Source organism: Penicillium nucicola (genome assembly GCF_028828085.1).
Source record: "Penicillium nucicola strain IBT 29836 chromosome Unknown utg000001l, whole genome shotgun sequence".
In the NCBI taxonomy this organism is placed as follows: Eukaryota; Fungi; Ascomycota; class Eurotiomycetes; order Eurotiales; family Aspergillaceae; genus Penicillium; species Penicillium nucicola.
Window position 1 is genome coordinate 2,720,142 of NW_026643125.1, and position 27,644 is coordinate 2,747,785.

Below are 27,644 nucleotides of genomic sequence, written 5' to 3' on the forward strand. Positions count from 1 at the left end.
TTTGATGACGTAGTAAGAATGATCATGTAGTATGGAGATGATGAGGATTGAGGAAGGGGCGCAACAATAAAAACTCCAACCTATGCTCTCAAATGTATGAAACTTGGATCCATATAGACAATAGAAAGAAGAAAATCTCTCCGTAGAGGGTTATGCTCCTCTTTGGATGTTAGTAGACATCAAGGTAATCTTGTTTTTCTTCTTTTTCTTGCCGCCAGTTGATGGACCGGAAGTTTGATCCACAATCGCGGTTTGAGCCATTAAATCAGACTCTTGCTGAGCGAACAGCTCATCTTCCCAACCTTGCCGCCAGCCATCGCTGGGAGTAACCCCTTGGGCTTCAAGGCTGGGGGAGAGCGAGGCCACTGCCGTGGTTCCCCAGACAGTACGGGAACCAGGAGGGCTAGTAGAAGGAGAGGCCAAAGCACCAAACCCTGATGATGCGCGTGGAGGAGAAGCCGATGAAGTGTTGGCGTCGAAAAGGGGAGCGTCGATATTGTTAGGCAACGGGTGGAAGTCACGAACAGAAAAGGGAGTTTCACTGGAACCTCCGATACTGGGTCGTTTACGTCGAGCAGCAGCCCATCGTTCGTCATCCTCTTTCTTTTCTGCACGGATACGATCCTTTTCTTCCCGTGCTTCCTTTTCTCGATTGCGCTTTCGCCTTCTGTCGGTCTCAGTACGGAACTGCGCCAAGATCTCAGGGGCAACCACGTCTCTCCAATCACACTCGAGGAAGTTGACCTCACATCCCTGTGGAAGATGCCCGAGGTATTTGACTCGCTTCCGAAGCTCATCATCGACTATGTGGCCAGTTGATATGTGTTCCACCCGTGGTAGAATGGTTGCAGGAAATTGTGCGTATTCCCCAAATGCCGCTTTCAGAATGCGAATATCGAGAGACGAGAGGTAAAAATGAGGTAAGGCCTGGTAGAAGTGATAGGGCTGTTCCGATGCAGAAGACGGCTGTTTTTCCTTGCCCCGGCCTTTGTCTTTGGGCTTGGAGATGGGTTGTGTGTCAAGTTGGACTTTGTTCATGGCGTGAGATATGTCATCTGTTTCGTCTGATGTAGCCGGCGTAGATGTGGAAGTTGCCGATGAAGTACTTGCAGACGCAGGTGCAATATGGCGTTCCTTGGCTGACAGGACCTCGGGCGGGTTGCCAATACCTTTCAGCTTCTCAGTGGCATCTGTGATTGAACCGATTGCCTTCCGCGTCCAGGTATTTTCATCTCCAAATAGAACCTCGTCCTCAATTTCTTGTTTCCTAAGGTCCCCAATCTCGAGTTCATACTGAGAGGTCATATATTCTTCGCCTCCTTTCATAATTCTGGCATAGTCTGCGACCTCCGCAACGTGATACCATGGAATATCTTGATCTGCTCCAAAAGTCTCTGACCCATCACGGGGCAAAGCGAGGGTGCTGCCTGATCCTCGCTTCATCAGCCGGAGTATCACATCCCCACCTTCAACAGGGAGGTCGCCTTCCTGGCCACGGAACCACCGAACAGGACGGGTCTCCGTGATGTAAATTGAATCCCAGCATATGGGGCACTTCTTCCACCGGTGCCGTTTTTCAGGCACGGGATTTTCATCATCGGACGAGTGCATGTATCGAATAAGACAAGGGAGACAGAATATGTGACCACATCGTGCCATTCGTGGTGCCACTGGAGTAGACAAACAAATAGGACAACCGGCAGACTGTGTCTGCGCTGAGACAAGCACCTGAAGAACGGAGGCCCAATCGAGATGAACGTCTGCGTTTGCTGCTTGTGCATGGAAGTTTTGATTTGGCATCACAACAAATCTGTAATTTGCATGAACATAACGTGCCTTGTCCACAGTACTCGTTCCCCAAGACGTATACCGCCGGACATTGCGAGGAGGCGGTTGGTATTGCGGGCGTGGTGGAAGGGAAAAGTTCATTAAGTGAGTGATGGACGTCTGTCCTTTACGACTGGTAGTTGACTTCATGGCGGCCTAAGTCAGGTCCGAGGTCAGCAGGTGCCTCTTATTCAAGATAAACCTGTCAACCCACCGATTCGTTATACTCATCATCCAACAGCTGAGGTTTTCTCTGTCGATTGTGTTGGTTCTTACGAGCCTGATTGTTTCTTGGGACGGGTGAACTCCTTGAAGATGAACCGGCTTTAAAGTTTCCAGAGCTTCCACGTCTCTGGAAGCTATTGTCCGTAGGAGCTGTAGGGTGGTATGCCGGAGACGAGCTTGTAGAGATATTTACCGCTTTTGAAGGGAGCGGGTTTTGTCCTGCATTGGATGACATCTCTCAACAGTATTGACCGTATAGCGACAAGTGTTCAGCCTTGCTGCAAAAGCGGCTTGATAGGAAAGAAAACCAACAACTTGTCGAAGGCGAGGGGTTTGGGATAAACCGGCTGATAAGAGGCCAATCAGCTCTCGAATTGCTCTCAGCTTGTCCTCAAACAGAATCATGCACCAAGTGTAGGTCGAGGAGAGGTTGGAAACAATGAACAGTAACCGCAAAGGCCATATAAGAATGACTTGTAGATCAAGCCAGGACGGCCCTCAGGGTGCCAGTTGATGTACAGAAGTCCGAAGAGGGGCGACGGTTACATAACCGCGGACACACGTGACCCGATCAATTCGCTCTTCAGCTTCATTTCCGTTTAACGCATCAAGGTCTACTGCCTCATCTCCGATTTCTTTGTTTTCTTTCATTAGTCTCACATTTAACTGGCCGGCTCCTTTCACACCGGGAGTGACTTGCAAAGGGATTCCTCCTTTTCCACTTCGACGAGATTTGCCATCTCCTTCCAGAGAGTTCCAGCGATCCAACCCAACAGCTCTCCCCAACCAGTCCTCCGCCTTTGCCTAGCAATATATTATACTCACTACCGAAGCCATCATGGCTGCGTAAATGCGCCTGCAGCTTCACACTTAGGTCCAACTTGAACACCATCGCGCATGGCACTCATTTGAAGTAAACGCGTGACCAATCGTCAAGGCCTATTCTTTGGTCAAAATGAACCACCATCTGCCCGCCATGCAGCATGGGCAGCCTCTGCCTCCCCAGCGCCGCCAGCAGGACTTTCCATATAACAACGTTCCCCCGAACATGCGCTCTTCGCCATACATGGGGTACCACCCACACATGAATGGCCACATGCCCCAGTCCTTCGCGCCGCAACCATACCCTCAATGGTATCCGCCATATGGACATATCCAGCAGATGCCGCAACGTCCATACCAGCCGCATCCTTATAACCCAATGATCGTATCCTCATACCCTCATTCGCAACCTGTTATGGCGCCCACTCATCTCCCCCCTCATTCGATGTCGATGCAACAAAGAATCCCGACTCCTTTACAATCGACAATGTCTCCATCCATCCCGATTCCGTCACTTCAGCCCGAGATGCATGAACATCCTGCTGTGCTACCCCAGCCAGTTCCAGTCTACCCTGTGGCTTCCCCGTCGCCGCGATGGGAGCCGAAGTCAAGCATTCCCCGTAAGCCTGACTTCGCCGCACCTGTGAGCTCACTCCACCTCTCCCAGTCAAACGATAACTGACCACCAACTAAAACAACACAGCTTCCTTGGCTGTCCGTCCCTGAGCAGCCTTTCCCGGCTAGAATCCCACGCAGACGTCGCAAGGGCCGTGCGATGCAATACTCACTTGAACTGCCGGACAAAGATGCGCCAAAGAGCATCGAGGCTGACAACCAAGAAGAAACCAAGCCCTCATCATCTATTCAAGTACCTTCGGAACCCCAAACTCCGACCACTCCGTTCCAACAGTCGGATACCGACTCGACACAGCCAACGACGCCTTCTTCCACAGCGAAATCTCAGGCTCCCTCCAAAACTTCAAAGCCTTATACTGCTCCTGTTGTCCCGGTAGTACCTAATGTGCCTGCCACTCCACGTCGTCACAAGAAAGACAACAGCAGTGTCACATCTGGAACACCCAAGTCTACCACAGCTGCCAATGTAGAGACGGAAGCTAACACGGCTTCTGTCGCGGAAACCAAGACAAGCTCTCCTGTTCCCGCCGCAAACAAGCGTTGGGCCGATCTGGTTCGCTCCAAACCATCTGCTAAGCCATCGGGTACCACCGCCGCCCCTACCCCGGCCACATCGAATGGAGTACCTCAAAAAAGCGAATCGCTTGCAGATGTCCTGGTCACCCTGGGCGAGGACGTTAATCAGTACAGCGACAAGATTGCCTTCCTAGAGCCTCGAGGTCTTGTCAACACTGGAAACATGTGCTACATGAACTCCGTCTTGCAAATTCTTGTTTCTTGTACGCCATTCTACCAGTTCCTTGACCATCTTGGCCGGAGAGCTGCGCATAGTTTCCATAGCGATCTTCCTTTGATCGACGCCATGATCATGTTCATGAAAGAGTTCCGCGTTATCGACGCCGCAACTTCAGAAGATCAGCTGCGCCTCAGATTGAAGCCTACCGAGCTTGAGCAATATGGAGAAGCTTTCATTCCAGAATTTGTTTACGAGATGGTCCGACAGCTACCGAGATTTAGAGACATGCGACGTGGGCACCAACAGGATGCTCAAGAGTTCCTTGGGTTCCTTCTTGAGGAAATGCATGAGGAGTGTGCTCGTGCTTCTAAATACACATCGATCAATCTTCAGGAGTCCGATGAATCTGGCGCCGATGGATGGCTAGAGGTTGGTCATAAGCAGAAGGCAGCTGTGACACAGCTATCTGGCTCTATTGCCACGGAGTCCCCTGTCACTAGAATCTTCGGAGGCAAGCTTCGATCAGAGTTCAAGGTGCCTGGAAACAAGACTTCTGTCACATTGGAACCTTACCAACCCCTGCAACTGGATATCGGGGCGCATGATGTTCACAACATCCTCGACGCTCTTAAGGGCCTGACCAAGCCAGAGAGTATCCAGGGTGATTTCAACTCATCGCGTGGTCCCAACGTCACTGCCACGAAACAAATTTTCATCGAGACTTTGCCTCCTGTCCTTATCCTTCATCTTAAGCGATTCCAATATGACAGTATCACTGGAGCTACTCAGAAAATTTGGAAGAAGGTTGGATATCCTCTCGACTTGGAGCTGCCACGGGAGGTTTTCCCTGCCCACCAGCGTAACGCCATGGCAGCTCAGGGTGGTCCTCCGAAGTACCGTCTTATGGGAGTCATTTACCATCACGGAAAGAACGCCAGCGGTGGTCATTATACGGTTGACGTTCGTCGTCAAGAAGGCTTGGAATGGATTCGCATGGATGACACTATCATCCGTCGCGTTCGCAGCGAAGACGTTGCAGAAGCTGGTGGCGAGGAAGACCCCAAGGTACTCGCTGCGGCTTTGGAACAGCACAAGCAGAACAAGACCCCCAACGGCAACATCTTCGACCACATTGACCAGGATGACATGGACTCGGCTGATAATGATAAGGGCTGGAGTCAGGTCAACGGTAACGGTATCAACGGACATGCAAGCAAGAAGTCTGTCAATGGAGTTACTCCATCCCCCGGACAGTCATCTGGCGTGCGGACTCCAATTGGCCGCTTTGGCTCCCGCGACAATAAGGTTGCCTACCTGCTGTTCTACCAACGCATGGATTGAGGCTTTTAGCAGCAAAGGATCCCTTTGATGTGATCCTTTATGACGCCATCTTGTCCAGCCTCGGCAGGAGGCTAGACCTTTTCTTCGCGTCCAAAAGCACAGTACCCTTACTTCCTGCGGCCTCGACTTGTGTGTCGCTTTTACAAATTCTTGCATCAAACCCCCATTTGAAGCGAATACCGTCTGTTTTGACAGGCTATACATAACATTTCTCTACAGCGGCGTGCTTGAACCTCCTCAATCCGCCATTACACATAAACAATACAGTGGACGCTACGAATAGGATGTAGCATAGGGTATGGCGGACCCTTTGCATTCTATCTATTTCAGCATCTTGAGTTTCCGCTCAACCCGGAACTCGACTCCGCGACTCACAACCATCTTCTACCTCTGCTTTACGAGCATTCACTCATGGAACGGCCCTACCCTTCCCAATTCTGCCTTTTATGTGCCATCATGAACTTCGGGCAATCTTCAAATTTGCAATACCCATTGTCTCCTGAGCAACGTCATTTTCATCTTTTTTTTCATCTATCTATGGGCTGTATCTTATGGGAACGTCGAATCTCGGTTTTTATACCCCCCTTTTCGTTTTCTCATGGATACATTCGAAGCCATATCTTGGCCTTGTGCAAGAGGCGCACACGGGGCGGAGGGAACGCACCCTGTGCCACTATCTTCCATATCCCTTCCAGTTTACTGGGGTTTTTTTCGTTACTTTTTATGTACTTTGCCATGTCCATCGACATTGGCCCATGGAAGCAGGAGATCTGTGACGATGTCATGAATTTCCTTGGTCTACTATTGTTGTTTGCATAGATCGCGGGTGTTGAAAAAGGGCTGAGCTTGTTCAGCCCCGGGGCGTCGGGGTTATCTGAGTTTGTGGAGGGGGAGGTGATATGAGCGAGCTTTGGAAGCTGCACGGTGTGAGGCGGGATTTGGAGTGGTGATTGAACGGGCAAGGTGGCCTGGGTGGTTTGGATGGTTATTCGCATCCAAGCCCGGAGACGACATCGGACGTAGGTATATTTAAAAAGCCTGTCTTTACAAAAAAATACAAAGGAAACTTATCTTAAGATTGATTTAGAGTATTTCATGTGCGTTGCAGTAATTTTGTTTCATGTATGAACTCATACCTTGATTTATTGTTAGGAGCCAGAGTCAGATGTGCTGGAATATCTGCACGATAGTGCTGCTTCAACTCAAGCATGGAAGACAGGCCGTTTAGGTCCATCTTGGATATCTTCGTCGCCATATTCCACATATTCAAACCCAAGAGCTCTCCAGTTCAACTCTTTTCTCCAGTGCAACCCGTAGTACTCCCGTCCATCCTGGTCTTCTGTCTCAGTCTCGACAGAGGCGTGCTCATTAGCACCAGCATCCTCATGATCAATTTCATCGGCAGTAGGAGCAACAACCGGCTCCGAAGCAAGACCTCCACTCTCCAACCTTCCTCGTCTAGGGAAAATTACCGATCGGAACCGAGAAAGAAGCATTCCCATAGAACAGCACAGACAAGGCTCGTGGGAAAGATAGACGTCCAGATCTGTGCACAGATAGCCGCCCTGGGAGCGGGTGCGAATGCGAGAAATTGCTCGGGCTGAAGTTTGGGTTGGGGGATCAGAGAGAGATACCGTGGTAGGGGGAGGCGCAGGTAGAGGTGGGTGATGGAGCTGAGACTGCTCGGGGTTGGTTGGGTCGATGGTAGCGCTCGATTCCGGGTTTAGTTCTTCGTGTTTTCTCTTTTTCGGAGAGGAAGGCGAAAGAGATGCTTCGTCAATTGTGATTTCTGATGTACCAGGACGACGACGATACAAGAAGTATGATTCGAGTGGACTCAGATCCTCGGTGTCCTGGGGGTGTGCTGGATTTGATGCGTTTGCAGTCATAGTCGCAGTTAAATCACTACTGCCATCATTCTCTCGTCGCCAGCGGGCAATAAGGCCCGCTGCGCGCATCAATGCATGTAGTTCGGGCCCGCCCTCGATGTCTGCATTGTAGGTGGCGCTGGCTGGGTTTGGTGCTACACCAGGATGTAGCTGTGCCTGGGAGGGCGCACTAGCCTCGGAGCGGGAATACCGCGCATCGCCGGCAACTGCAAGGACTGCCTCGTCCCAATCGGCTGTTGGGTCAGTTCCAGATTCCCAACTTGCTGCAGAGAGGTCCTCTTCAATTGCTGGGTCGACAATCACTGCGCCTACACCGCGGCCAAGCCCGGATTGTTCTGCTTCCTCTGCGACTTTGCGCGCGAGGGCCAAGTAGTACCCGGCTCGTGGCTCAATGGACTCTTGTGCGCGATTCAAGACCTGATGAGGCGGGGCGACTGTTGAGCGAGGTGCAGCCGGGTTGAAGACCACCGGCCAGAGAGTCTTGGTCCATGTATCGGCTTGTTTGCTGTTGAAGGGTGGATAGAGGGGAATTTTGGTTGGGTGTAGATCTATCTTTGGGCTTGGGGAATCGGACTGTGAGACATCTTCCGGTGTCTGTGCTGGGGTGGCCGGCGCAGCGTTCGGCGCAAATGGAGCCAGAAGAGCTTGAAGTTTGTCGAGATCGGGCAGGGGAGGAGAGATGAGGACAAAGATTGTCTGCGCTGGTGCTGCTGAGGGCGCGATCTTTTCTTCAATTGCTGATCGCAGCGGTGGTGGGAGTATTTCTCTTTTGGCAAAGCGACGAAGGTGGGATAGTGGGAGGGCAGGGTCTTTGGGGAAGGCAGAATCGAGAGCTCTGGATTCAAGTCAATTTCATGTTTGCCCCGAGGAGCGGGAAGATGGGACCGACTTAATCACTTTGGAAGCAGCTTTCACGTTGACTTCTGCAACATAGGCATCCGCTGTTGCTAGGTCAGTCGTGATGCCGCACGAGGGCGATGTCGCATAGCATACCAAAATCCTCTGGGGGTCTTGTCTCTTGAACCGTTCGAATAGGGATCACTTTCCCACAAAGGGGCTGAAGACAGCTGATGGTCTCTTGAATGTGCATTATGGTATTATCAAAGAATGAAAATCTCCATGGGCAATGCAGTATTTGGACTATCGCTCCACCGTGGGGCTGAAGTGCAGCGGGACAAAATATGTCGATGTCCGTTAAAAGCAGTTCCAACGACACAATCTGCGAGATTTTTGAAAAAAGGCAACGCCGAGAGCTTTGGGTATTGAATATTACCAATCCAGTTCCTCAAGAGAAAGAATATAGAAAGAACTCTCACTCGGAGGCCTCCAAAAAGGCGGAAGCTATACAAATGAGTCAAACATTGCAAACATCCCCAGTCTCAGCCTTACAATTTACGAAAGAGCAAATGGCAAATGTTACAAGGAGTTGAATTGTCAAAGATTGTATGGTTTTAAAACAAAAAGTGAAGATTGGGAATTTGATCCTAGAAAACAGTCATCATCCCATAAGATATCAAACGCCATATCGTTCCGCTGTAAATGAATCGCTGAAAAGGAACATGGCACCGCCCATCGACCTTTGATATATGCGGAGATAGATCCCTGTTATATTGCGCCATGACGTCTGATGTGTGCGTTCCTCGATATTAAAACAAAGAGAAACATGGATGCAGAGAACTACACCAGCGTCCCTGAAATGCATGTCGTATGTATTAAATCACACCTCGAGTGAATCGGGAGGATGAAGAGTCCACACATGCAACAGCTGACTCGAGGCCGGCCCGAGTTCGCCGTGGCAAAACAACGTTTGTGCAGAGTTGGCATCGGGCCCCCCCGGGTGATTACGCGTTGGTCTAGCCTGACGCTGCTGGAGTACCTGTTGCAGGCGCAATACCGGGTGGCCCGGCCATGGTATCGCCATTGCTGCAGGTGTGCTCAATCTCAAAGCCGTCGCATCGATCGACGAGGCTTTGGTAGTAGTCCACGAGCACTTCGGGCTGTGGGACAATCCGCCATTCGACTCGGAACAAGAATTCGAGTTCCAACATGGCCAACTCCGTCATGCCAATTCCGCCAACTCGAGCATACGTCTTGTTGGTCCAGAAACTGTCGCTCAGTCCCTTGCTGGCGACGGTGGCGCTGGCGATCAAGAATCGATGAATGGTCAAACTCGACACGGTGAAAGCGGGGTACAGTGCGCAAAGTCGATCGATGTAATAGACCATGCTCAGGAGGATAGGAGGCGAGAGGGTGGCGTGGGTGGTCAGTCGTTGCAGGTAATCTTGCACGGAGATCCGGGGTGGAGAGCGTGAGTGAAAGCGCGTTAGACGACCTTGGTGGAGAGGAATTTTGTCGTTGAATCGGATCAGCTCCATGAGCATGCTGGAAATCAGTACTACCATGTCACGGGGCTCTGCAAATTCGTATTCTGCGGGCAAAATCTTAACATCCGGCTTGGAGGCGCGCAAGCGCTTCGACTGGGGACTCTCCAAGTCCTGGCCATCGGACTGACCCCCCGGCGCCGCAGCCGGTGGGTTGTGGTCACTTTGGCTATTGCGCTTGTTGGAGCCTGAGGTGGTAGGGGCGAGCATTGAGGGGGCGGTGGAGGAAGCCGGATGTGGGTTGGCAGAAGCTGTCGCTGTGGTCACAGCGGCAGTGGAGGAAGTGGCTTGAGGGGCAGAGGTGGCTAAGGCCGAATTATTCGAGGTCTTCAAAGAATCAGATGCTGATGCGCGTCTGCGAGGATCCCCTGAGCTTTCAGGAGAGGAGGGATCGACGGTATGGCGATTCAAGGCCGAACGAAGTTCCTCAATGGCCAGACGCGAGGAACGGGGACTATTGAATTGTGGAGCGGCAGAAGGTTCATAGTGTGTATGCGATCCCGAAGTAGGGAGTGGGGAGCGCAAAGCAGCCGACGAGGGCGAGGGCGAAGATGCCAACATAGTGGAATGTTACCAAACCGAGCATTCACAGTGCAAGGTCGGACCACGTGGGTGCACAGTCGGGGCGCTGACGCTTGATTAGGTGCACGGCTGGCCTCATCCTAGGCTCAAAGGATGAAAAAGCAGGCAAGAAGTGTCTGAATGAGAGCAGAAGGAGGGGAACAATAATCCGGAGGGGGATGAGTCTAGAGGAGGTGAAAATCTTGATTTCCTTTTGTCGTGAGGTAATTACATTCAGCCCGTCACTGGTCAGAGGGGTCCCCATGACTGTATTATTACGGTATACATTGTATTTTATCTTGGCTGCGTGAAATATTTGCAGTATGAGTGGCTATATCGACGCATAGTAGCATTGGCAGTTGAGATCTTAGCATATTAGAAGGGTCTAGAGCGTTGGGGTACAGAGGCCTGTACGTTCACGTTAGGGTGTTCTTATAGGCCTTCGGGCTTAGTCTGCCGCTCAATGGAGGCTATGAGTGTACCAATCACTAATAGCATATGAGTGAACTTTTCAGATGACCGAGGTATTACTTCAACTACCAAGAAGTGTATTCTATGTTCAATTCCAAGTCCAGAAACCAACATTTTCTCATGTCAGCATCCCATGAATAGCATGAATAGCCATGAGAAGCTCTCTATACTTCAGTGCCGCTACCCGGTATCGGGCGGTACCCGCTTCGGGTGGCGGTGGAGTCTGGCAGAACAAAGTGCGGAGTACTGAGCTTCGGTTGCGGGCTCTCACCTCCGGCCTTACTATTCCGGCCATCAGATTGCTTCTACATCTTTCGCAGATTTCTTTCAATTATCACAGAAAGCCTTCTGGAGTCTCTTCATTCCATCTATTCAAATTCTTATTGAGAACCCCCTCACCGGGAGGGGTGGTCACCCGATGATGACGCGAGCTGCTGCACCGCCGATTCTGGAACAGCTCCAAAGCGCCGAATCGGCCTCTGCTGAGATAACAGCTCTACGAGTTCTAAAACATGAATTGATCGGTCATGACCAGCGCAAAGAAGCCCTCATAGCTGAGGGTCTCATTCCCGCCCTCTCACATGTGCTGACGTCGAGATGGCCGACAACGAATCATAATGAATCCACATTAAGCCAACACCGATCAACAGATAAAAGCCCAGATGACTATGAGGCCTGTCTTCAAGTAACTCTAGTTGTGGGAAGCTTGGCACAAGGTATGTCAAATATTGGAGCTTAATCTCTTTTCACATCAAGCGTGCTAACTTAATACTATAAAAAGGCGGACCAACCTTTCTTACTCCGATATTTGCCAGCAACATATTACCGAACGTTCTTTCAATATTTGCATCGGAAGACTGCCCAGAATCCTTCCATCTTCCCATTCTAAGGCTTTTGAACACAATTGCGGACCGCTTACCGCTGCAAAGTCAAGAAAAATGGCCTCGAGATACCCAGCTCGCTGATTTGATATTTTCGGCCTCAAATATCTACTCTCTCAAACGAATCATTCAAAGGGATTACACAAACCTGCGCACTCAAGCTGCCATTGAGTTGTCTGCGGCTCTTATTGGGAAATTATGCACCGAGGAGTCTCACAAAACAGCCATTGCTCTATCTGGGACTCTGGATGCTCTAGCGATCAAGGTTGCATCATTTGTTGTGGCTCAAGGATTTGTTCTACCTGGCGCAGAGGGGAATTTACCACTTTCGGCTCCAGAATCTGCACGCCTTGCTCCAATTCTGCGGGCAGTCAGTGTTACTATCGAGGGTTCCAAATGGAGGGCTGAACACTTTTTGTCCTCCCCAGGTATTACTACGGTGTTTCCAAAACAAGTTCCGGACTTCGCGCCGACAGACATCAAAAAGGCCCCCTGGGGTCATACTTATCTGTCTGGCTCGGCAGTCCCCCGTCACCCCGGAGCAAACCCCATAGATCAGCTTTTGCCCTCGGTTCCACAAGTACAAGTCAAGTCATCATCAAACTCTACTAATTTCCCTCCTCTTGGCTACGGAGGCTCACATCGCCGACACAGTCATTCCTTCCCGACACCATTTTCACTGCCCGAAACACCTGTCCCGGAAGATGATGAAAACTCCATTGTTCCATGGCTCATCTATATCATTCGCTCAGAAAGTGGGATGGTGCGATTGATGTCTGCCCGTCTTGTTACTGCGCTCTATCGATTAGGGCTTGCCAAGAAGAACAGAGTTTCGACCTTCGGTTATCTGTTGATTCCTGCTTTGGTTGAGATGCTAAACAAAGAGTTCCGCATATCAGAAGAAGATGGCGCAAACTACGATGGTCTGCTCCCGCCAATCCAACGCCTCAAAGAAGAGGCACCGGCTGTGCTAGCCAACTTGGTCATCGACGACCAGGAGCTGCAGAGACATGCAGTGGAAGGCAATGCGCTGAAAAGATTATCACAACTCCTCAAGGAAACCTACAATCCTGTTCCAGATAGTAATCGGCCAATGTGGAGTGCAGAGGATGCTCCGGCCCGAGACCTTGAGTCACTCCCGTTGGAGTGCCGGCTCGGGCCTTCAGGCTACTCCCCGGCTCTATGTCATGTCATGCGTTATCGGGAGAATATTCTCAAGGCTTTGGCAGCGCTCGTTCCGTTCAAAGATGAATACCGCAAGGCAATCTGTGAGCAAGGTGTGGTACCTTACATTATTGATGCGCTCAAGCCACGACCCAGCGATGCACCGGCCGATGCCTCCATGCCCAAAAATACGGCAGAAGATGGCAACCCAATCCCTACAATTCTAGCTGCTTGTGGCACCGCTCGGATGCTGACAAGATCAGTGAGTGTGTTGAGGACAAGCCTTATTGATGCTGGTGTGGCTAAGCCACTGTTTGCCCTCATTCGACATTCCGATATAGAAGTACAAATTGCAGCTACCGCCACAATCTCCAACTTGGCATTGGACTTTAGCCCCATGAGAGAGGTTAGTCAAAGTCTTTGTCACTCAAACTATCGCATTCATAGCTAACACTTTTCTCAGTCCATTGTTTCTGCCAACATAATTCCGATTCTCTGCGAACACGCTCACTCACCCAACATCAAGCTCCAGATTGAATCATTGTGGGCAATCAAACATCTGGTCTATGACACCACAATCGACATCAGAATGAAGATTGTCGAGAATCTTACACCTGAATGGATCATGCAGGTCCTTTCCCGTGATCCAGTCCGTGTAGTGTCTAGACAGACCGTGGAAGAAGAAATAGATCAGAACGCCGAGATTGCGATGGGCCGATCTAACTCGGCAGGGGAACAGGTTGACATTTTAAACCCTATGGAGGTGTCCGCCCAGTGGGACGAAGATTTTAAGATGACCGATAACACGCCTGCCTCGAAGTTAAACTTGGAAATGTTTGTGGAAGATGCAAGTCGTCGACGCAAACTTGTTCTAAACGGGTCCCTGGCACAAACAACACAGTCTCGCCATGACGACATTGCCGTCCAAGAGCAGACATTTGACCTACTACGCAACCTGACGTGTGGCGACCATGCAACAGAGATGATTGACTATCTCTTCAGAGAGATGGGCCAGGATGAGCTTCTGGATGCAATCGCTGAAGCTATCCGACCCCGAACCATCCAGCTTCCCCATCGCCGAGAATCGGCCAGCCAGGCCAACCAAAACTTACGCATCCCTAAGGAAATCATCATCGCAGTTTCAGCGCTCCTGATTCATCTGGCAGCCGGGCACCCACGCCAGCGTCGTGCTGTTACATTCCACCGCAGTATCCTGCCTCATCTGGCGAACTACCTCAACCATCCCAACATAGACGTGCGACGAACCTGTGTCTGGGTGACTATCAACCTCGCCTTTGAGGAAGACCAGAATGACTTCGAGGGTTGTCGGGAGCGCGCAATCCGACTTCGCTCACTTGGGTTTGGGGAACGATTGACCGCTCTTCAGGATGATGTAGACCTGGACATAAGAGAGCGCATCAAGGTTGTGTTGCATTTCTTGAACAGATTGGCCCCTATCTCATAATTTCTGCATTGAAGTATCAAGAAATGCCTTGTGTGTTGGAGTTAACCTAGCGAAACCTGTACAGTTTTATTTTTACCCAATTTTACCTTGGACTTCTACGACTTGTAATTATTTTTTTTGCTGTATCAGAATCCAGTTCTAAGAGACACCCGTGGACAGTATAAACATCTTGTCGTTATCGATAACAGATCATGTGGAGAAAATACGTCATAGCATTTATCTTGTTCAGATCAGTTCAAGTGAAGTGTTTTCTCTAACATTCTCACATCTCAAATATAACTTTGTACGTCCAAACTAGACACTACAACGAGACCCAAATATGACCTCAATCCCACAGCCTATTCTCCAAGCCCTATCACTCCCCAATTCATCAAAGGTCAAGCTCTCCGGTCTAGGCTCAGGCTTCACAAGTACAGGCGCAATCCACGCCCAAGTCCTGGGAAAAGATGGCCAAGAAGAGGAGCGCCGCTACTTTGTGAAAACATCCACGAATGGCAAGGCCGCAGAAGAAATGTTCCAAGGAGAATCCGAGTCCCTTAACGCAATCGCGAACTCTGTCCCAGGATTCTGCCCACGAGCTCTTGCCTGCGGACCACTAGACAAAGAAGCCACGGATTCCAAAGGCTACTTTCTCATCACCGAGTTCCTTGATCTGAAGGGCTCCATGGGTCGCAGCAAGGGCGATGAAAGTATACCCACCACTCTGGCCCACCGATTGGGCCAGCTCCATACCACCCCAGCACCAGCAGATCCAGAAACTGGCCGGCGCAGATTTGGATTTCCTGTGCCGACTTTCTGTGGCGATACCAAGCAGCCGAACCGCTTCCGTGATAGCTGGGCTGACTTCTATGCGAATGAGCGACTTCTCACGATTCTGGCTACATCTGAAGAACGCAATGGGAAAGACGAGGGTCTTCGCGACGCTGTTGAGAAAGTGGCTTATAAGGTTGTGCCACGTCTTCTAGGAGATGATCATTTAGGATTTAATGTCGACGGTGAAGGGGAACGAGTTTTCCCTGTTGTTATCCATGGAGATTTGTGGAGTGGGAATGCGGATCGAGGTCGAATTGTTGGCACTGGCCGAGATGAGACGCCTGGTGATGTTGTTTATGATTCTTCAGCTTGCTATGGACATAGTGAGTTTGAACTTGGGATTATGCATATGTTTGGTGGGTTTGGACCGCGGTTCTTTGAGCAGTATCATCGTATTGTACCGAAGACTGAGCCTGTTGCCGAGTATGGCGATCGAGTTGAGTTGTATGAATTGTAAGCTTCTCTGATACTTGGGTCTTTCTGCGCTTACTGATGCTTTTTGACTAGGTATCATCACCTGAACCATCATGCTATTTTTGGTGGAGGATATCGCTCTGGTGCTATGTCGATTATGCAGAAGTTGATCAAGAAGTATGGGAAGGACTGAGTGGACATTTTCTTACAAGTTTTCTTACAAATTTTCGTAACAATCTCAGCCTTGCACGCTAAAGCGATAGTTAGAGTGAACTGGGAAGGTTCTGTCCATGAAGTTATATCTTGCTTAATTTCATTTCTCTTCTAGTCCGATAGAGCAACCAATTCCCGCGTACAAGTGCCATGGATTATCATCAGACACTTTTATGCAAATACTTTTGAAGCTAGTATACAATTGACCCTTTCTTTTTTTCTTTGGTCACTTTTGACTGCCTTGAATTGATCATCTAGATCATGTAAAGGACTTTTTGCCTACGCTCTAGTTTAGGACGTCCACCTATAACGATTTAGCTGAGGGAGGAGCTCAAAGGTATCATTGTACTTGAGAAGAAAGTCCCAACATGGTTACACCCAATTAACCAGACAAGAAATAAGACCCAACTGGATTTTTGGAGCGAGATTCACGACACGTTTGTGGTCAACCTTGTTGTCCATTGCAGCACATATCGGGCGGTGTAGTCGAGATTCGATAAGCACGCACGTGACCCTGGATATCAATTCACAGATCGTTCGTCGTTCCCTTGCAACATCCGGGAACAATTTTCGTCCTTTTCATCCTTCTAGGAGAATTGTGCTTCCCGATTCTACCATGGAGAATGATATGAGGGATTTGTCTCCCCGTGGGGGCCCAATGATGAACCCCATCATGCCAACACCCCCAGCCATCCACCCATCTTTTATACAGGTGGCCAACCCATACATCTTCGAACAAACAATCCAGAGCTGCATTGAGTCAATGGGTGTCAGTCCCACTCGCGAGAACTCCTTGCGTCTTCAAGGCGTGACGTGGATTGACAATGTGCGGAAAGCGCTCAATCTGTAAGTCGATTCACAACCCCATTGACAGAGCAAGATCAGGTTTGGTATCAAGATACTGACCGCGCTCATAGACCTATTCGGACTTTCAACACTGCTGTGGGATACTATCACCGATTCCGGTTGATGCATCCAGATAATGAGTACCTCTTCGCGGTAAGTTCTCCAAGTAGTCGTCGCACGAAACCCAGCCTGACCAGTTCGCAGGATGCGGCAGCAGCAGCTTTGTTCACGGCATGCAAGATTGAAGACACGCTCAAGAAGTCCCGAGATATTGTCTGCGCTGCGTATAATCTCAAATTATCACCTTCAGAGCACCTGGCAGCAGATGACCCTGTAAGTCGCGATGCTAGAGACATTGGCCTGACAGTGCTAACCCGTTTCAAAAGATGTTTGAGTCAAATGCACGTGGAGTTATCGGCCTTGAGCGCCTAATGCTAGAAGCTTCTGGCTTTGACTTCCGAACTCGGCATCCACAGAAGACTCTGATGAAGCTGGCGCGGCACTATGGTTTCCCGCAAGGATCAGAAGTTTCCAATCTCGCCTACCGTATTTCAATTGATCTTTACCGCACATTTTCACCCATCAAGCAGAGCTCGTCAACGATGGCTCACAGCTGCCTCGAGCTTGCGGGGCGACTCTTGGACCAGCGCATCGAGCCGGTCGAGGTCGGTGCAGACTATGCGCATTGGCAAACAAATCGCATGGATGTCATGGGTATGTTGCCTGTATTCCACTCTCATTAGTAACCACAGAGTCTCGTGCTGACACTCAATCCCAGAGACGATCCTCGACCTACTCGAATTGTACACTCACTTCCGCAGCCAAACAACCGTCGGGCCAGAGTTCCTCCCAGATAGATTCTTGACCGTCCGCATTCCACTCAACCAAGAAGCAAGCACACAGCACATCCCACGACACGCCCCGTGGGTTGACCAACCACGGCAATCAGCCAATGGCACCGCCAACCACACAGATCACCGCTCAAGACCGGCTCATCCCCTGATCCCCGTTGCTGCCAATGACGATCGTCAACGGACAGGCGAGCGAGGCCGTGATGCTGCCGTGCGGTTCACGATTGACCCGGTTTGTGCAGATGATGAGAGGCGGCAGGTTGTGAGATATTTCAATGTTGAGATGGAGGATTATGAGGTTGAAATGTAGAGGGGCAACGGAGTGATGCTGAGACTCCTCTGTGTTCCATGATGAGGGTAGGGCGACTGTCCGTCGACCTACACAATCCACGATTTTCCGATACCCCCAGACATCTATGAACAGCGCTTTGATAGAGATGCAAATGAACAGATTTAATTTAATGACCACATTACATATTTGGTAGTCATCAAGGTGATCTTGTAGCAAGAGCCTCATGTATTTATTGGATGGCACCATGCCCGAAATCAAGACAAAATGTATGAATACAAAAATGACAAATTTCAGCTTCAAAATTGAATTGAAAGCTATGTACAATCAACAGTCCGTCTCAGTCGCCACGCGTCTTGAACAGCCGCGAAATTAAAAAGGAAATCGGACTGTGAGGTCAAAAAAAAAGAAGCCTGGACATATCCTCAGCATCCTTCCTCTTTTACCTGATCTGTAGGAGAATGTGTCCATTCCACACGTTGAAAATATAGCAATAATCCAGATCGGTATCCCCTAACCGAGAAAACGAGTCATCAATTTGGGTTCAGTCCAGAGCCCGACGTCAGAAAAAGACAAGAAAAAAAGAAAAAAAAAAAGGTACTAAACAGATGTAGGCAGAAAAAAGAACAGCCATGACGTGAAGAGAGATCAGCCCCGTGCCTCGGTGTGCAAGATCGGTCATCTTGACACCGGTTCATTATGATCCTTGCCAATGGTAATTTTTGTCGGATGCGGATGTCGTGTTGAAAGACGGGAAGGTAAGGCGGGTGGTGGGGTGCATGTACATTTCATGCATGCACACTTTGAGGGTTGCATGCATATTTGGAGAAACCCAAGCTGGCCCCGAATGAAGCAGAAGGGAAGACAGGTGAGAAGATCGACACGGCATACGCAATGGGGTGAGAGTCGCAAGGTTGAAAGCACGAGATCGAGTAATCTATCTCTGTATGGATAGAAGCGAAAAGCGAAGAGCGTCGTAAGGGTGGCTTTTTTTCTGGGTCAGGCCGGACGGGTTTAAATTCATCGGCGCTTGAGCTCGGTGACGAGGCAGTCAAGGATCTAAGAAAAGTTAGTGACTCGATCGTTGAAACGAGGAACGGAAAAGGGAAACGTACCGATTCTGAGACGGCCCCCTGGTTGTACAGGTATTTGCCCAGGCCTCGAACAACCTCGAGCTGCTCGTCAACTGTGAGACCGTTGATGACAGTCTCAATGATATCACCCACGCTGGCCTTGTAGACAGCGATGAAGCTGTGGTAGTACATGAAAGCAAAGAATCCCATAATGAACTGGCAGTCCATGCGGTCAGTGATACCACCGTGGCCGGGAATGGACTCTCCAAAGTCCTTGATCTTGAAAGTACGCTTCAGGCCGGAAGCGAAGAATCCGCCAAAAGGAGCGATCAGAGAAGCAAAAGTGGCGAAAGCTAGGATATGGAACTGGATTGGCTCCATGTGGAAGCTGTAGTCCAAACCTAAGAACTCAAGGGAGTAGCGTTGGGTCGTGAAGACCTGGTTGGGCACACACTCCAACCCGGTCAAGACATTGGATCCAAGATCGTTGACAGGGCAAATGAAGTACTTGTAGCGCATCAGCAAGTTGGTCATGAAATAACCGAATCCAATGGTGCAAATCCAGGCACCGAGGAAACCCTCCACAGTCTTCTTTGGGGAAAGCTGAATGAGTTGGGTGCGTCCAAAAGTGATGCCACAGACGTAGGCAAAGATATCGTTGGTGATAACCAGCGACGCGGGGAGGAAGAACCAGATCATGCCCTCGAAGATGTTGTTCATGACAAAGTGAGCCTGGACAACGATAAGGTACAGAGCCATGTGAGTCCAAGCAAACTGGGTAAATTGGAATCGGTAGTGACCCTTTTGCAAAGATCCGACGAAAAACACGAATCCTAGTGATACAGATTAGCGACGGTCATAGGAGCGAAGCCGAGGTACTTACCCATGACGTAAAGCGTGAAGCTGATGAAACGGTGGTGAGTCGCGAGCGGGAGAAGCACCTTGTCAACCAGCAGAATATGCTTGAAGTAGTAGATGACGCTCTCTCCATACAGGAAATACATAGTTGTAGCCAAGAAGTACCAATTCAGAGATTTGGTGAAGCGCAGGTTCTTCTCCTTGTTGGGCACATTGGCGATAGCGATGACTTCCTTGAACGAAACAATTTGAATAGCAGTGACCAAGGCGATGATATAGATATGACCGGAGAACATGGCGATGAAGAAACCAGCAATCATCACAAAGGTCCATATCGTGCGGGTAATAAAGGTCTGCTTCTTCTTCTCATATTCCGACTGGGGTTTCTAAATGCGAGAAGTCTGTCAGAATACAAGTCCCCTATTCGAAGTAACTGAAGCTGACCTCTTCCTGTATCGTGGATGGCTGAGAAACATTTCCATTTTTGTTGGGGCTAGGCTCCGAGGGTGCGTCGCTGACGTCGGAGGACACGCTTAGCCGTCGTTCGCCGTTGCGGTGTTGAAACCTGACATTACGACGAGATTTCGACATGATGATGGGGTGGGAAAGGGGGGGAAGGTCCAGAAGCGGATTCTGGAAAAGGGAGTGGAGAGTGCAAAGTGCAGGGAGCAGAGGGAGTGAAGATCGTCGGATTAGAAGTTGATGAGCTCATGTGAATTGCGCCGAAAGCGGTCAGCTCCGTCCCTATGTTTTTTTTTGTATATATTTTATCTGTATTTTATGGTATAGTGAGTGATGCGAATATTGTAGTATTAGGGAGATTTTGATTTTTCCTTCTATAGATTTCAGGGGTTTGTTGTTTCTCGAAAGGGGGTATTGGAGGTTGCAGCTTGCAGGGTCGAAGGGTGAACTGCCGCTCTGCAACTGAAACACTTCACTTCCCGCATACTTCATTCATGGCGGGGGCATGGACGACGACGACGACTACGGCTCCGACGAGTTCGACTCCCTGCCACCGGGTACGTTGTATGAGTTGGAACAGAATGCTTTCCAAGCAACCCAGGCTACGGCCTCGCAGAACTTCAGTGTCCCGATAAACAGCCACTCCGGTTTGCGCGCCCACGCACCCTCGAATCACACGGGTTCCCTACGGCCACCGCCTCGCTTGCACACCGGATTGACCAACGATTACAATACATTGGAGGTGGGGGAACTCGAAGCTGAGGTATACGACAATGTGGATGGGCAACATGCTGTTTCATTCCATCACCATGAACCGGTTCAGGACATTGAATGGACATCCAATACTGGGATGGGCGATGCAATGGAGGTAGACGAAGGCTATGGGCAGGTAAATATGGCTGAGATAAATGCACGCCTAGTGCAGGTTAGTCCCTCAGCGAGAGCTTATCTTGGGAACAACATCTAACAGCATATATAGATGGAACAAGAACGAGAACAGATTATGCGAGAGTTAGCTGAGGCCAAAGATCAAGTCGCCATGAAAACTGGAGAAATCAGCATCATTCGATCAAAGCAAACAAAGATGACTCAAGATTATGACCGACAGCTCGCAGCCCTACGAAAGTCAATGACTGATGCGACGGCCTCGCACAAGCTCGAGGTAGAGGCCGCAATGTCCGAAGGCAAGGTGTTGGCAACGGAGAATGTGTTCCTTCAGCAAGAACTTGTGGAGGAAGCTTTACAGGCTCGTAACTACAAAGCACGGCGTCGAAACGAAGACAAGGCGGCCCCGGTCACTCCCAAGAAGTCCAGGATACTGCCCTTCCGTGATGGGTTCGATGATGATGAGATCGTCGTGGTTTCACCGACCAAGTCTGCAGCACCCGCGAAGCGAGCCACGCCGACAGTACCTGGGAAACGAAAACGACAAGCTAGTCAGGATAGCCCAACTCCACTAGAGCTCAATCCTGCAGGTGTAGAGCAAATCATGACTGATGCCTCAGTCGATGCAGCAGAGGTTGCCCAGGCGAAACGCAAATCTGTACAGTCAGGTCGCAACCAGCGGTTCATGATGCGACTACTAAGTCACAAAATGCATCATAGTGAAGAGACAGACCTGGAAGCAATGGCCAAGTTGGCCTTTCCTTCGGAACCAGATCGCTCCATGTCCAGAATTGTCATGGATACCATTGCCCATGTTGATATGGACAGCTACATAGTAGAATATACGCAAGCGATTGCCTCGCTATGGCAGCGTGCAATCAACGAAAAGTTCTATGAACCGATCCCCCGATTTGCCTCTATTGTCCGGTTCATTCTCATGTCGGACGACACGCCACTTTCTGAAATTATCACACCTCTAGTCGGACTTTTACAGGACTCTGTGGAAGTGAATGCCGTCCCTCGGTTCAAGTATGCTCCAGCATCGAGGGACAAACGAGTGGCAGGCCAGACGCCGCAAGCAGATCTACAGCCTTTAGTTGATTCCACTGAAGCCTTGCGGCTGCTCTATCAAATTGCCTGTGGATTATTGCACAACAGGAGTGCTCTCCAAACTTTCTGGGAGAACATTCGCATATCGTTTATTCTTGTGATGCTTCACCCGTCACATCCACTCGGGGATATTGTACTACTAATGAATCTACTGTCGACAAGCATTCGTCCAACCTCTTTCGGGTCGATCAGAACATCAGATCAAGACCAATTAGATGTGCAAAAATGGATTGTGGATCGCCTAACACACATGCTCAGCGAGCCCGCAATACCAGATGAAGGTGTTGAGCCATACACTCCATACGATGTCTGTGCCATGCGACTCGAGGTACTACTACTGCTAGAGTCATTGGCATTCAGTCCAGCCACTGTATCTCAAGGTCATGCAAGTACGATTCTAGCCCTACACCCAAATGCACTGGCACGCTTATTCCGATCGATGCACGACGAGTTGGATGCATTGTATTGCTCCCCGCCAGAGCAGGTGCTGCGAGTTGCCCTAGTTAACGGTCTCATGCGGTTGATTTTTGGGGTCATGCGTGAACATGGACCCTCAATCAACATGCAAGAGAAACTGGCATGTGTTCCTGGCAGTAAACAGAAACATCTTGTTGTGTTGACTCGATTAGCATTCTGTGATGGAACTATCTTAGAGGCGGGCATCGATGATGAGACTGTTGATATGGCCCACGAGCTACTTGAGGAGTGGACTAATCCTCAAGAAGCGGAGTCATTGGCAGAGGCGTTTCCGAGCTCTAGGAGGGATTGATAATGGCGAGAAGATGTTCAAATAATGTATGATTGGTTTGGATTAGGGATTGCATTTTGACGGGGCGCTGTGGTCTCTGGAGTTTCTAGCATTTTTTTTAATAGATACCAAAATTTCTTTCATGTTCAACACAAAGTGATTCAAAAACCAAACCCCAGTTATCCAACAGCTGTGGCATCAGAGCATCAAGTAGCCAGGTAGCCGGGAATAGCCAGTAGTAGCGCCTGCCAGTAGAGCTTAAGCATCTCTGATCGCAATGTATCGACACGTCTGGCTGATGACATAAAGCGCGCAGCCTATAGGAGTTGAGCTGCAGTCGCGCCCAGAGACAGAGATGGGAGATGATATCGACAACATGTCGACTCAAGGGGGAGCAGGGACAGCAGCAAGGGGCAAGTCATATATAAGCCAACGGTTAGAGTAGAAGCCGGTGAGGCCAACAGCACCAAGGCATTACATTATGTTTCAAGCTATTGAATATTTACGATCCCTTCTCCAAACTCGAGCCACTGGCTCGAAGGTTGATGAAAAGATGAGTTCCACGAATGGAGGGTGCCAAAGAATGCGCCTGTCAATGACCCGAAAGCCATTGAACAGACTGTTCCGCCGCGCTGTGCAATGCAGGGACCAGACTGTGGTGAGCCGCCTTGATGATCGCGGCCACCCAAACAAGGTAAGTATGAAGAAGAAAGAAGAAAAGAGTAAGGTCGGGGGGAGGACGAGGTATTTATGGCGAGCCGGCTGGTTTATGTCATGTGACTACCCCCTTATCACACTAAGCGAGGTCAGCCAGCCAATCAGTGCTGATCTTAATTAGACCAATCAGCAACCATCTTTGTATGAGTAATCTTCTGCCTTTAAACCTAGGTGTCAATATTATTTTAGTCACGTGGGAGAAGTTTTGAGACTCCGGGAACTCGGGCAGGACAAGCCATACCATCTGCTACAGTATTGTCGCTACACACCCACCATGAGGAACAGGGCTAGCAACACTTTGTCGAAAGGCGTATGTGTTAATAACATTCCTTCAATTCGTTCAATTCGAGAGACTAATCCACCTGTTTAGAAACTCCGTCAATCATGGAGCAAATACAACCTCTATAACATTTCGCGGTTCCGCAGCCCTGCTACCACGAACCGAACATTTTTCCAGCAGAAGTGGTCTGCGAAGGCTGCTTCGCGTGCCTATCACGGCGAGCAAGTCCGCGAGGGTCAATGGAAGCGCATGTTCTCCCGCCACATCAAGAGCGTCATCCCCATGAACACCGCCGACTTGGCTACCGATGATGGATCCTTGGTCTCCGCTGGTCGTGGCTCTGGTCTGACCCAGGAAGAGAAGCCCAGATACACTGTCCGCCAAACACCTTACACCAGTATGACCTTCGCGCCCCTGGAGCGACGTTTGGACGTTGCTATCTTCCGAGCTATGTTCGCCAGCAGTGCTAGACAGGCACGACAGTTTGTCATCCACGGAGCTGTCACTGTCAATGGACAGAAGGTATGATAAAGCTTATAACACGACCAATTGGAGAGACGCACCCTGACTGAGCTCGTGTTACTAGATGAGACACCCCAGCTACCTCCTCAACCCCGGTGACCTATTTCAAGTCGAGCCCGATCGTGTCATGTTCGCTACCGGAACCCCCAAAAATAAGTTTGAGCGTCGGGAGAGCCGATTGGCTCAAAAGCCAGCGAAGGAGGCGGAGGAAGACACGCAAACAGACAAGGCGGAGACCAAGGAGTCAGAAGAATTGAAGAGCCCCAAGGAGACTTTGAAGGCACTTATGGCCCAGGCTAAGGCAATCATGTCGAATGATAAGGACACCCTCCCTGCCAAGCGCAAGCAGGAGCTCCGCGGTTTCCAGAAGGCGGTCCGCCGTGTACTGTCTCGCTCCGGTTCCGAAGCCAGCAACATCCTCACACAAAGCTTGAGGGTGCAATTCTCCCACTTGACAGAGATCCTCAAGGCCAAGCGTGAGACAAAGGGTTCAAAGCAAGACAAGCGGACTCCCAAGCCTGAAACAGATGATTCTCTCGACTTTGAGGCCGACGAGCCTGCCGCCAGTGACAAGCTCTCCGCCGCTTTCGAGCAGGCAACCCTCGGCAAAGATGTCAATGTCTCCGAGCTGTCAAATGAGGAGTTCGACACCCTTAAGCGCGCTCTCACCCAGATGCGCGACAACCCCATTGATAACACCAAGTCTTATGCCACCCCTTGGCAACCGCGTGACTACATGTCCGCCTTTGCCTTCATCCCGCGCTACCTCGAAGTCAACCAGAACATCTGTGCTGCCGTGTACCTGCGTCACCCCGTGGCTCGCCCCGGCTCCGCTGAGGTTCCCACTCCCTTCGGCGAGTCCATCGCCACTCCAGCCTATGGTTGGTACCTGAGAAGACGTTGGTAGATCAAGAGAGAGCTGGTTTTTGGCCACTCCTTTACCTTGTCTTCTTTTCTCGTCTCTACTAAACTACTATTTCCTCCTTACTTCCCATCTGTGTATTAGTGGGCTACTCTTTGTTTCCCCTCCCTTTCTGCATATTTCTGGATCATGTTGACCATGGTGTTGGTTCCTGTTTTGCCTTGTCTTTGGAGCCTTGTGTCTGCTTCACCCCTGTACTACCATAACCATGATGGATTGTCAATGGATATATTATTGATTGATGTTATTTTCTGCGTAGACTAGTTAATTATTTCTCAGTCTGTTAGCTTAAAATATAAATATGTGACTTTTACAGTGATGCCTGAGTGTGCTAACTATATAGTTAACTTCCAAGCCAAGAGCCTCATATCAAGTTGTTTAGATATATTTGCTAAGAGTGGCTTGTGAAAGAATCTCTCGATATAGGAATCTAGACGGTATCTACCAAAAAGCCACGACAGAACCAATTCTTTGTACATATCACTATATATCCAAGCACATCAGCGCATTGAAGAAGTCGAGCACAGCTCATATATTCCCGCGCACGGACCCCGCATGGAAAACCCTCTTGCCCTCCAGCTTAATCTTCTCCACAGATCGACACATCTCGAGGTGTCTCGGATACAGCAGCTCCATGCTGTAGCAACGGATATTCTGCTACTCTAGACTCTAGAGACAACCAGCCTTGTCCCATTCACAAGGGTGTGGCTCCTGCGCAGCAGCCATCCCCAATGCCACGGGCTCAACCACACACATACATCATTCCATCATATCGCCCATCCGCAAGCACATACACAGCACAGGACCTGCGCTCAGGTTTCAGTCCAGCCTCGCACCCCGTGTCTGTGGTGGCGAGAAACCTTCCGGGGACCGATAACAACTCCGAGAGCCGCGGGGAGACACCCGAAGAGAGTTTGATTCCAGGCAATCCACAGGCAACTGGGAGTATTATCACAGAGAGTGGCCTATATTATGCGCCAATGCCCGTGGCAGGCCAAATCAGCGGAGGAAATGACTCAGTCCTGATGTTGGGCTCAAACCCACCAGGGACGAAGCGGGCTTATAAGGCTGATGCCGATTTGGACGTCGACAACTCCCGACAACACCGACGCCTAACGACGAAAGAGGAGGTGGCGCTTTTTGAGATTTGCAACCAGAATGCAGATACCTTTGGCAGTCGTAGCAATCTGTGCAAATGGTGGATATCCGTTGCTGATGAATTTAAGCGCACCCACGATGGCCGTTCATATTCGTGGCATTCGGTGCGCCGCAAGGTGGAAATGGTTACAAGACAGCGAATCAAAGCCCTCGAGGATCAACAGCAGCGTGGCTCGACTGCCGCCGAGGATCTCATGAATCCGCAATGGCGTGATGCGGTTGATGCATGGCTTCCGACGTGGCAGCGGTGGGAGAATGCCGAGAACCATCGGATTGCCAAACGCGACGAAGTCAAAAAACGAAAACAACCACCAGCCAGGCCTCTCAGCCAGGGTCAGATTCAGAGTCAGACTCACAAGAGCGGAGAGTCAGAGCCATGGCGGGCACAGTTTGGGTCTGTTACGAGCCCGACTGATGTTGGTTCTACAATGATAGGTCACTCTACTGCAAGTCTTGGAGACTCTCTTCCAGCAGCAAGCCCGACACTTGCGACCTCAGTCCCCACTACTTCACAATCTGGACCCTTCTCCGAACAATCCCCCACCCCTCTACCAGCGCCGACCTCTCTCAGACTACCACCGGGGTTCGAGAACATGTTCTCAACGCCTCCAATGCCTGCACCACCCACATCTTACCACCCACCCTCTACAACATCGAAAGCCACAGACGCTAACAGCGGCGCGATATTGAATGCCGCCGTCCAAACCCTAAACAGACTCCACAATCACTCCGAGGGAAAAGACCTCGACGCAGCAAGCATCTCACCCATCTTCCAGGCTGTCACCAAAGCAGCCTCAGAAAAACCCAACAGGAACCGCTCCTATCAGCTCCCACCACCACGGCAGTCCTCGTCACATTCCTCATCCACCAGTCCCACTCCAATTGATATCGAACAGATGAAAGAGGAGCTTCGACAAGAGATGAGGATTGAGATGCGTTGCGAACTAGAACGGGATCGAGCTGCTCTTGAAGAGAAGTTGGATTCTGTGCAACGGACCCAAGAGATGATTCTTGAGATGCTGAGACAGGAACCTACCTGATCAACAGCCGGTCCTGCTTACTTCTTCTTCTTCTCCTTTGCTTT

At 50.1% G+C, this 27,644-nt stretch overlaps 12 protein-coding genes across 12 annotated transcripts; 7 read left to right on the top strand and 5 right to left on the bottom strand.

Annotated features, from left to right (window-relative positions):
* Nucleotides 1–150: 150 nt before the first annotated feature.
* On the bottom strand, nt 151–2,287 carry N7511_001024 (RING-type E3 ubiquitin transferase MAG2; the record flags this gene model as incomplete). Its single annotated transcript, XM_057123449.1, has 2 exons — nt 151–1,983; nt 2,042–2,287. 2 exons carry the CDS (start codon nt 2,285–2,287, stop codon nt 151–153), a joined length of 2,079 nt encoding a protein of 692 aa, XP_056989182.1.
* A 263-nt stretch (nt 2,288–2,550) lies between these two features.
* On the bottom strand, nt 2,551–2,889 carry N7511_001025 (uncharacterized protein; the record flags this gene model as incomplete). Its single annotated transcript, XM_057123450.1, has 2 exons — nt 2,551–2,856; nt 2,878–2,889. 2 exons carry the CDS (start codon nt 2,887–2,889, stop codon nt 2,551–2,553), a joined length of 318 nt encoding a protein of 105 aa, XP_056989183.1.
* A 118-nt stretch (nt 2,890–3,007) lies between these two features.
* Nucleotides 3,008–5,587, top strand: N7511_001026 (mRNA-binding ubiquitin-specific protease UBP3; the record flags this gene model as incomplete). The annotated part of the gene is made up of 2 exons (XM_057123451.1): nt 3,008–3,517; nt 3,578–5,587. 2 exons carry the CDS (start codon nt 3,008–3,010, stop codon nt 5,585–5,587), a joined length of 2,520 nt encoding a protein of 839 aa, XP_056989184.1.
* A 1,202-nt stretch (nt 5,588–6,789) lies between these two features.
* Nucleotides 6,790–8,566, bottom strand: N7511_001027 (putative tRNA-specific adenosine-34 deaminase subunit Tad3; the record flags this gene model as incomplete). The annotated part of the gene is made up of 3 exons (XM_057123452.1): nt 6,790–8,311; nt 8,366–8,417; nt 8,470–8,566. The coding sequence occupies 3 exons, from the start codon at nt 8,564–8,566 to the stop codon at nt 6,790–6,792; spliced, it is 1,671 nt and encodes a 556-aa protein (XP_056989185.1).
* Nucleotides 8,567–9,329: 763 nt separating this feature from the next.
* phoB (regulatory cyclin phoB) lies at nt 9,330–10,418 on the bottom strand (the record flags this gene model as incomplete). Its single annotated transcript, XM_057123453.1, has 1 exon — nt 9,330–10,418. The coding sequence occupies one exon, from the start codon at nt 10,416–10,418 to the stop codon at nt 9,330–9,332; it is 1,089 nt and encodes a 362-aa protein (XP_056989186.1).
* An 889-nt stretch (nt 10,419–11,307) lies between these two features.
* Nucleotides 11,308–14,399, top strand: N7511_001029 (armadillo repeat protein; the record flags this gene model as incomplete). Its single annotated transcript, XM_057123454.1, has 3 exons — nt 11,308–11,605; nt 11,671–13,340; nt 13,398–14,399. 3 exons carry the CDS (start codon nt 11,308–11,310, stop codon nt 14,397–14,399), a joined length of 2,970 nt encoding a protein of 989 aa, XP_056989187.1.
* A 319-nt stretch (nt 14,400–14,718) lies between these two features.
* Nucleotides 14,719–15,819, top strand: N7511_001030 (putative fructosamine-3-kinase; the record flags this gene model as incomplete). The annotated part of the gene is made up of 2 exons (XM_057123455.1): nt 14,719–15,665; nt 15,720–15,819. The coding sequence occupies 2 exons, from the start codon at nt 14,719–14,721 to the stop codon at nt 15,817–15,819; spliced, it is 1,047 nt and encodes a 348-aa protein (XP_056989188.1).
* A 636-nt stretch (nt 15,820–16,455) lies between these two features.
* N7511_001031 (putative cyclin) lies at nt 16,456–17,846 on the top strand (the record flags this gene model as incomplete). The annotated part of the gene is made up of 5 exons (XM_057123456.1): nt 16,456–16,685; nt 16,757–16,838; nt 16,890–17,018; nt 17,072–17,399; nt 17,464–17,846. The coding sequence occupies 5 exons, from the start codon at nt 16,456–16,458 to the stop codon at nt 17,844–17,846; spliced, it is 1,152 nt and encodes a 383-aa protein (XP_056989189.1).
* Nucleotides 17,847–18,845: 999 nt separating this feature from the next.
* cds1 (phosphatidate cytidylyltransferase) lies at nt 18,846–20,347 on the bottom strand (the record flags this gene model as incomplete). The annotated part of the gene is made up of 4 exons (XM_057123457.1): nt 18,846–18,884; nt 18,941–19,731; nt 19,782–20,142; nt 20,201–20,347. The coding sequence occupies 4 exons, from the start codon at nt 20,345–20,347 to the stop codon at nt 18,846–18,848; spliced, it is 1,338 nt and encodes a 445-aa protein (XP_056989190.1).
* A 376-nt stretch (nt 20,348–20,723) lies between these two features.
* On the top strand, nt 20,724–22,982 carry N7511_001033 (uncharacterized protein; the record flags this gene model as incomplete). The annotated part of the gene is made up of 2 exons (XM_057123458.1): nt 20,724–21,143; nt 21,198–22,982. The coding sequence occupies 2 exons, from the start codon at nt 20,724–20,726 to the stop codon at nt 22,980–22,982; spliced, it is 2,205 nt and encodes a 734-aa protein (XP_056989191.1).
* A 970-nt stretch (nt 22,983–23,952) lies between these two features.
* Nucleotides 23,953–25,387, top strand: N7511_001034 (mitochondrial 37S ribosomal protein uS4m; the record flags this gene model as incomplete). The annotated part of the gene is made up of 3 exons (XM_057123459.1): nt 23,953–23,988; nt 24,049–24,480; nt 24,545–25,387. The coding sequence occupies 3 exons, from the start codon at nt 23,953–23,955 to the stop codon at nt 25,385–25,387; spliced, it is 1,311 nt and encodes a 436-aa protein (XP_056989192.1).
* A 746-nt stretch (nt 25,388–26,133) lies between these two features.
* On the top strand, nt 26,134–27,600 carry N7511_001035 (uncharacterized protein; the record flags this gene model as incomplete). The annotated part of the gene is made up of 1 exon (XM_057123460.1): nt 26,134–27,600. One exon carries the CDS (start codon nt 26,134–26,136, stop codon nt 27,598–27,600), a length of 1,467 nt encoding a protein of 488 aa, XP_056989193.1.
* Between the last annotated feature and the right edge of the window lie 44 nt (nt 27,601–27,644).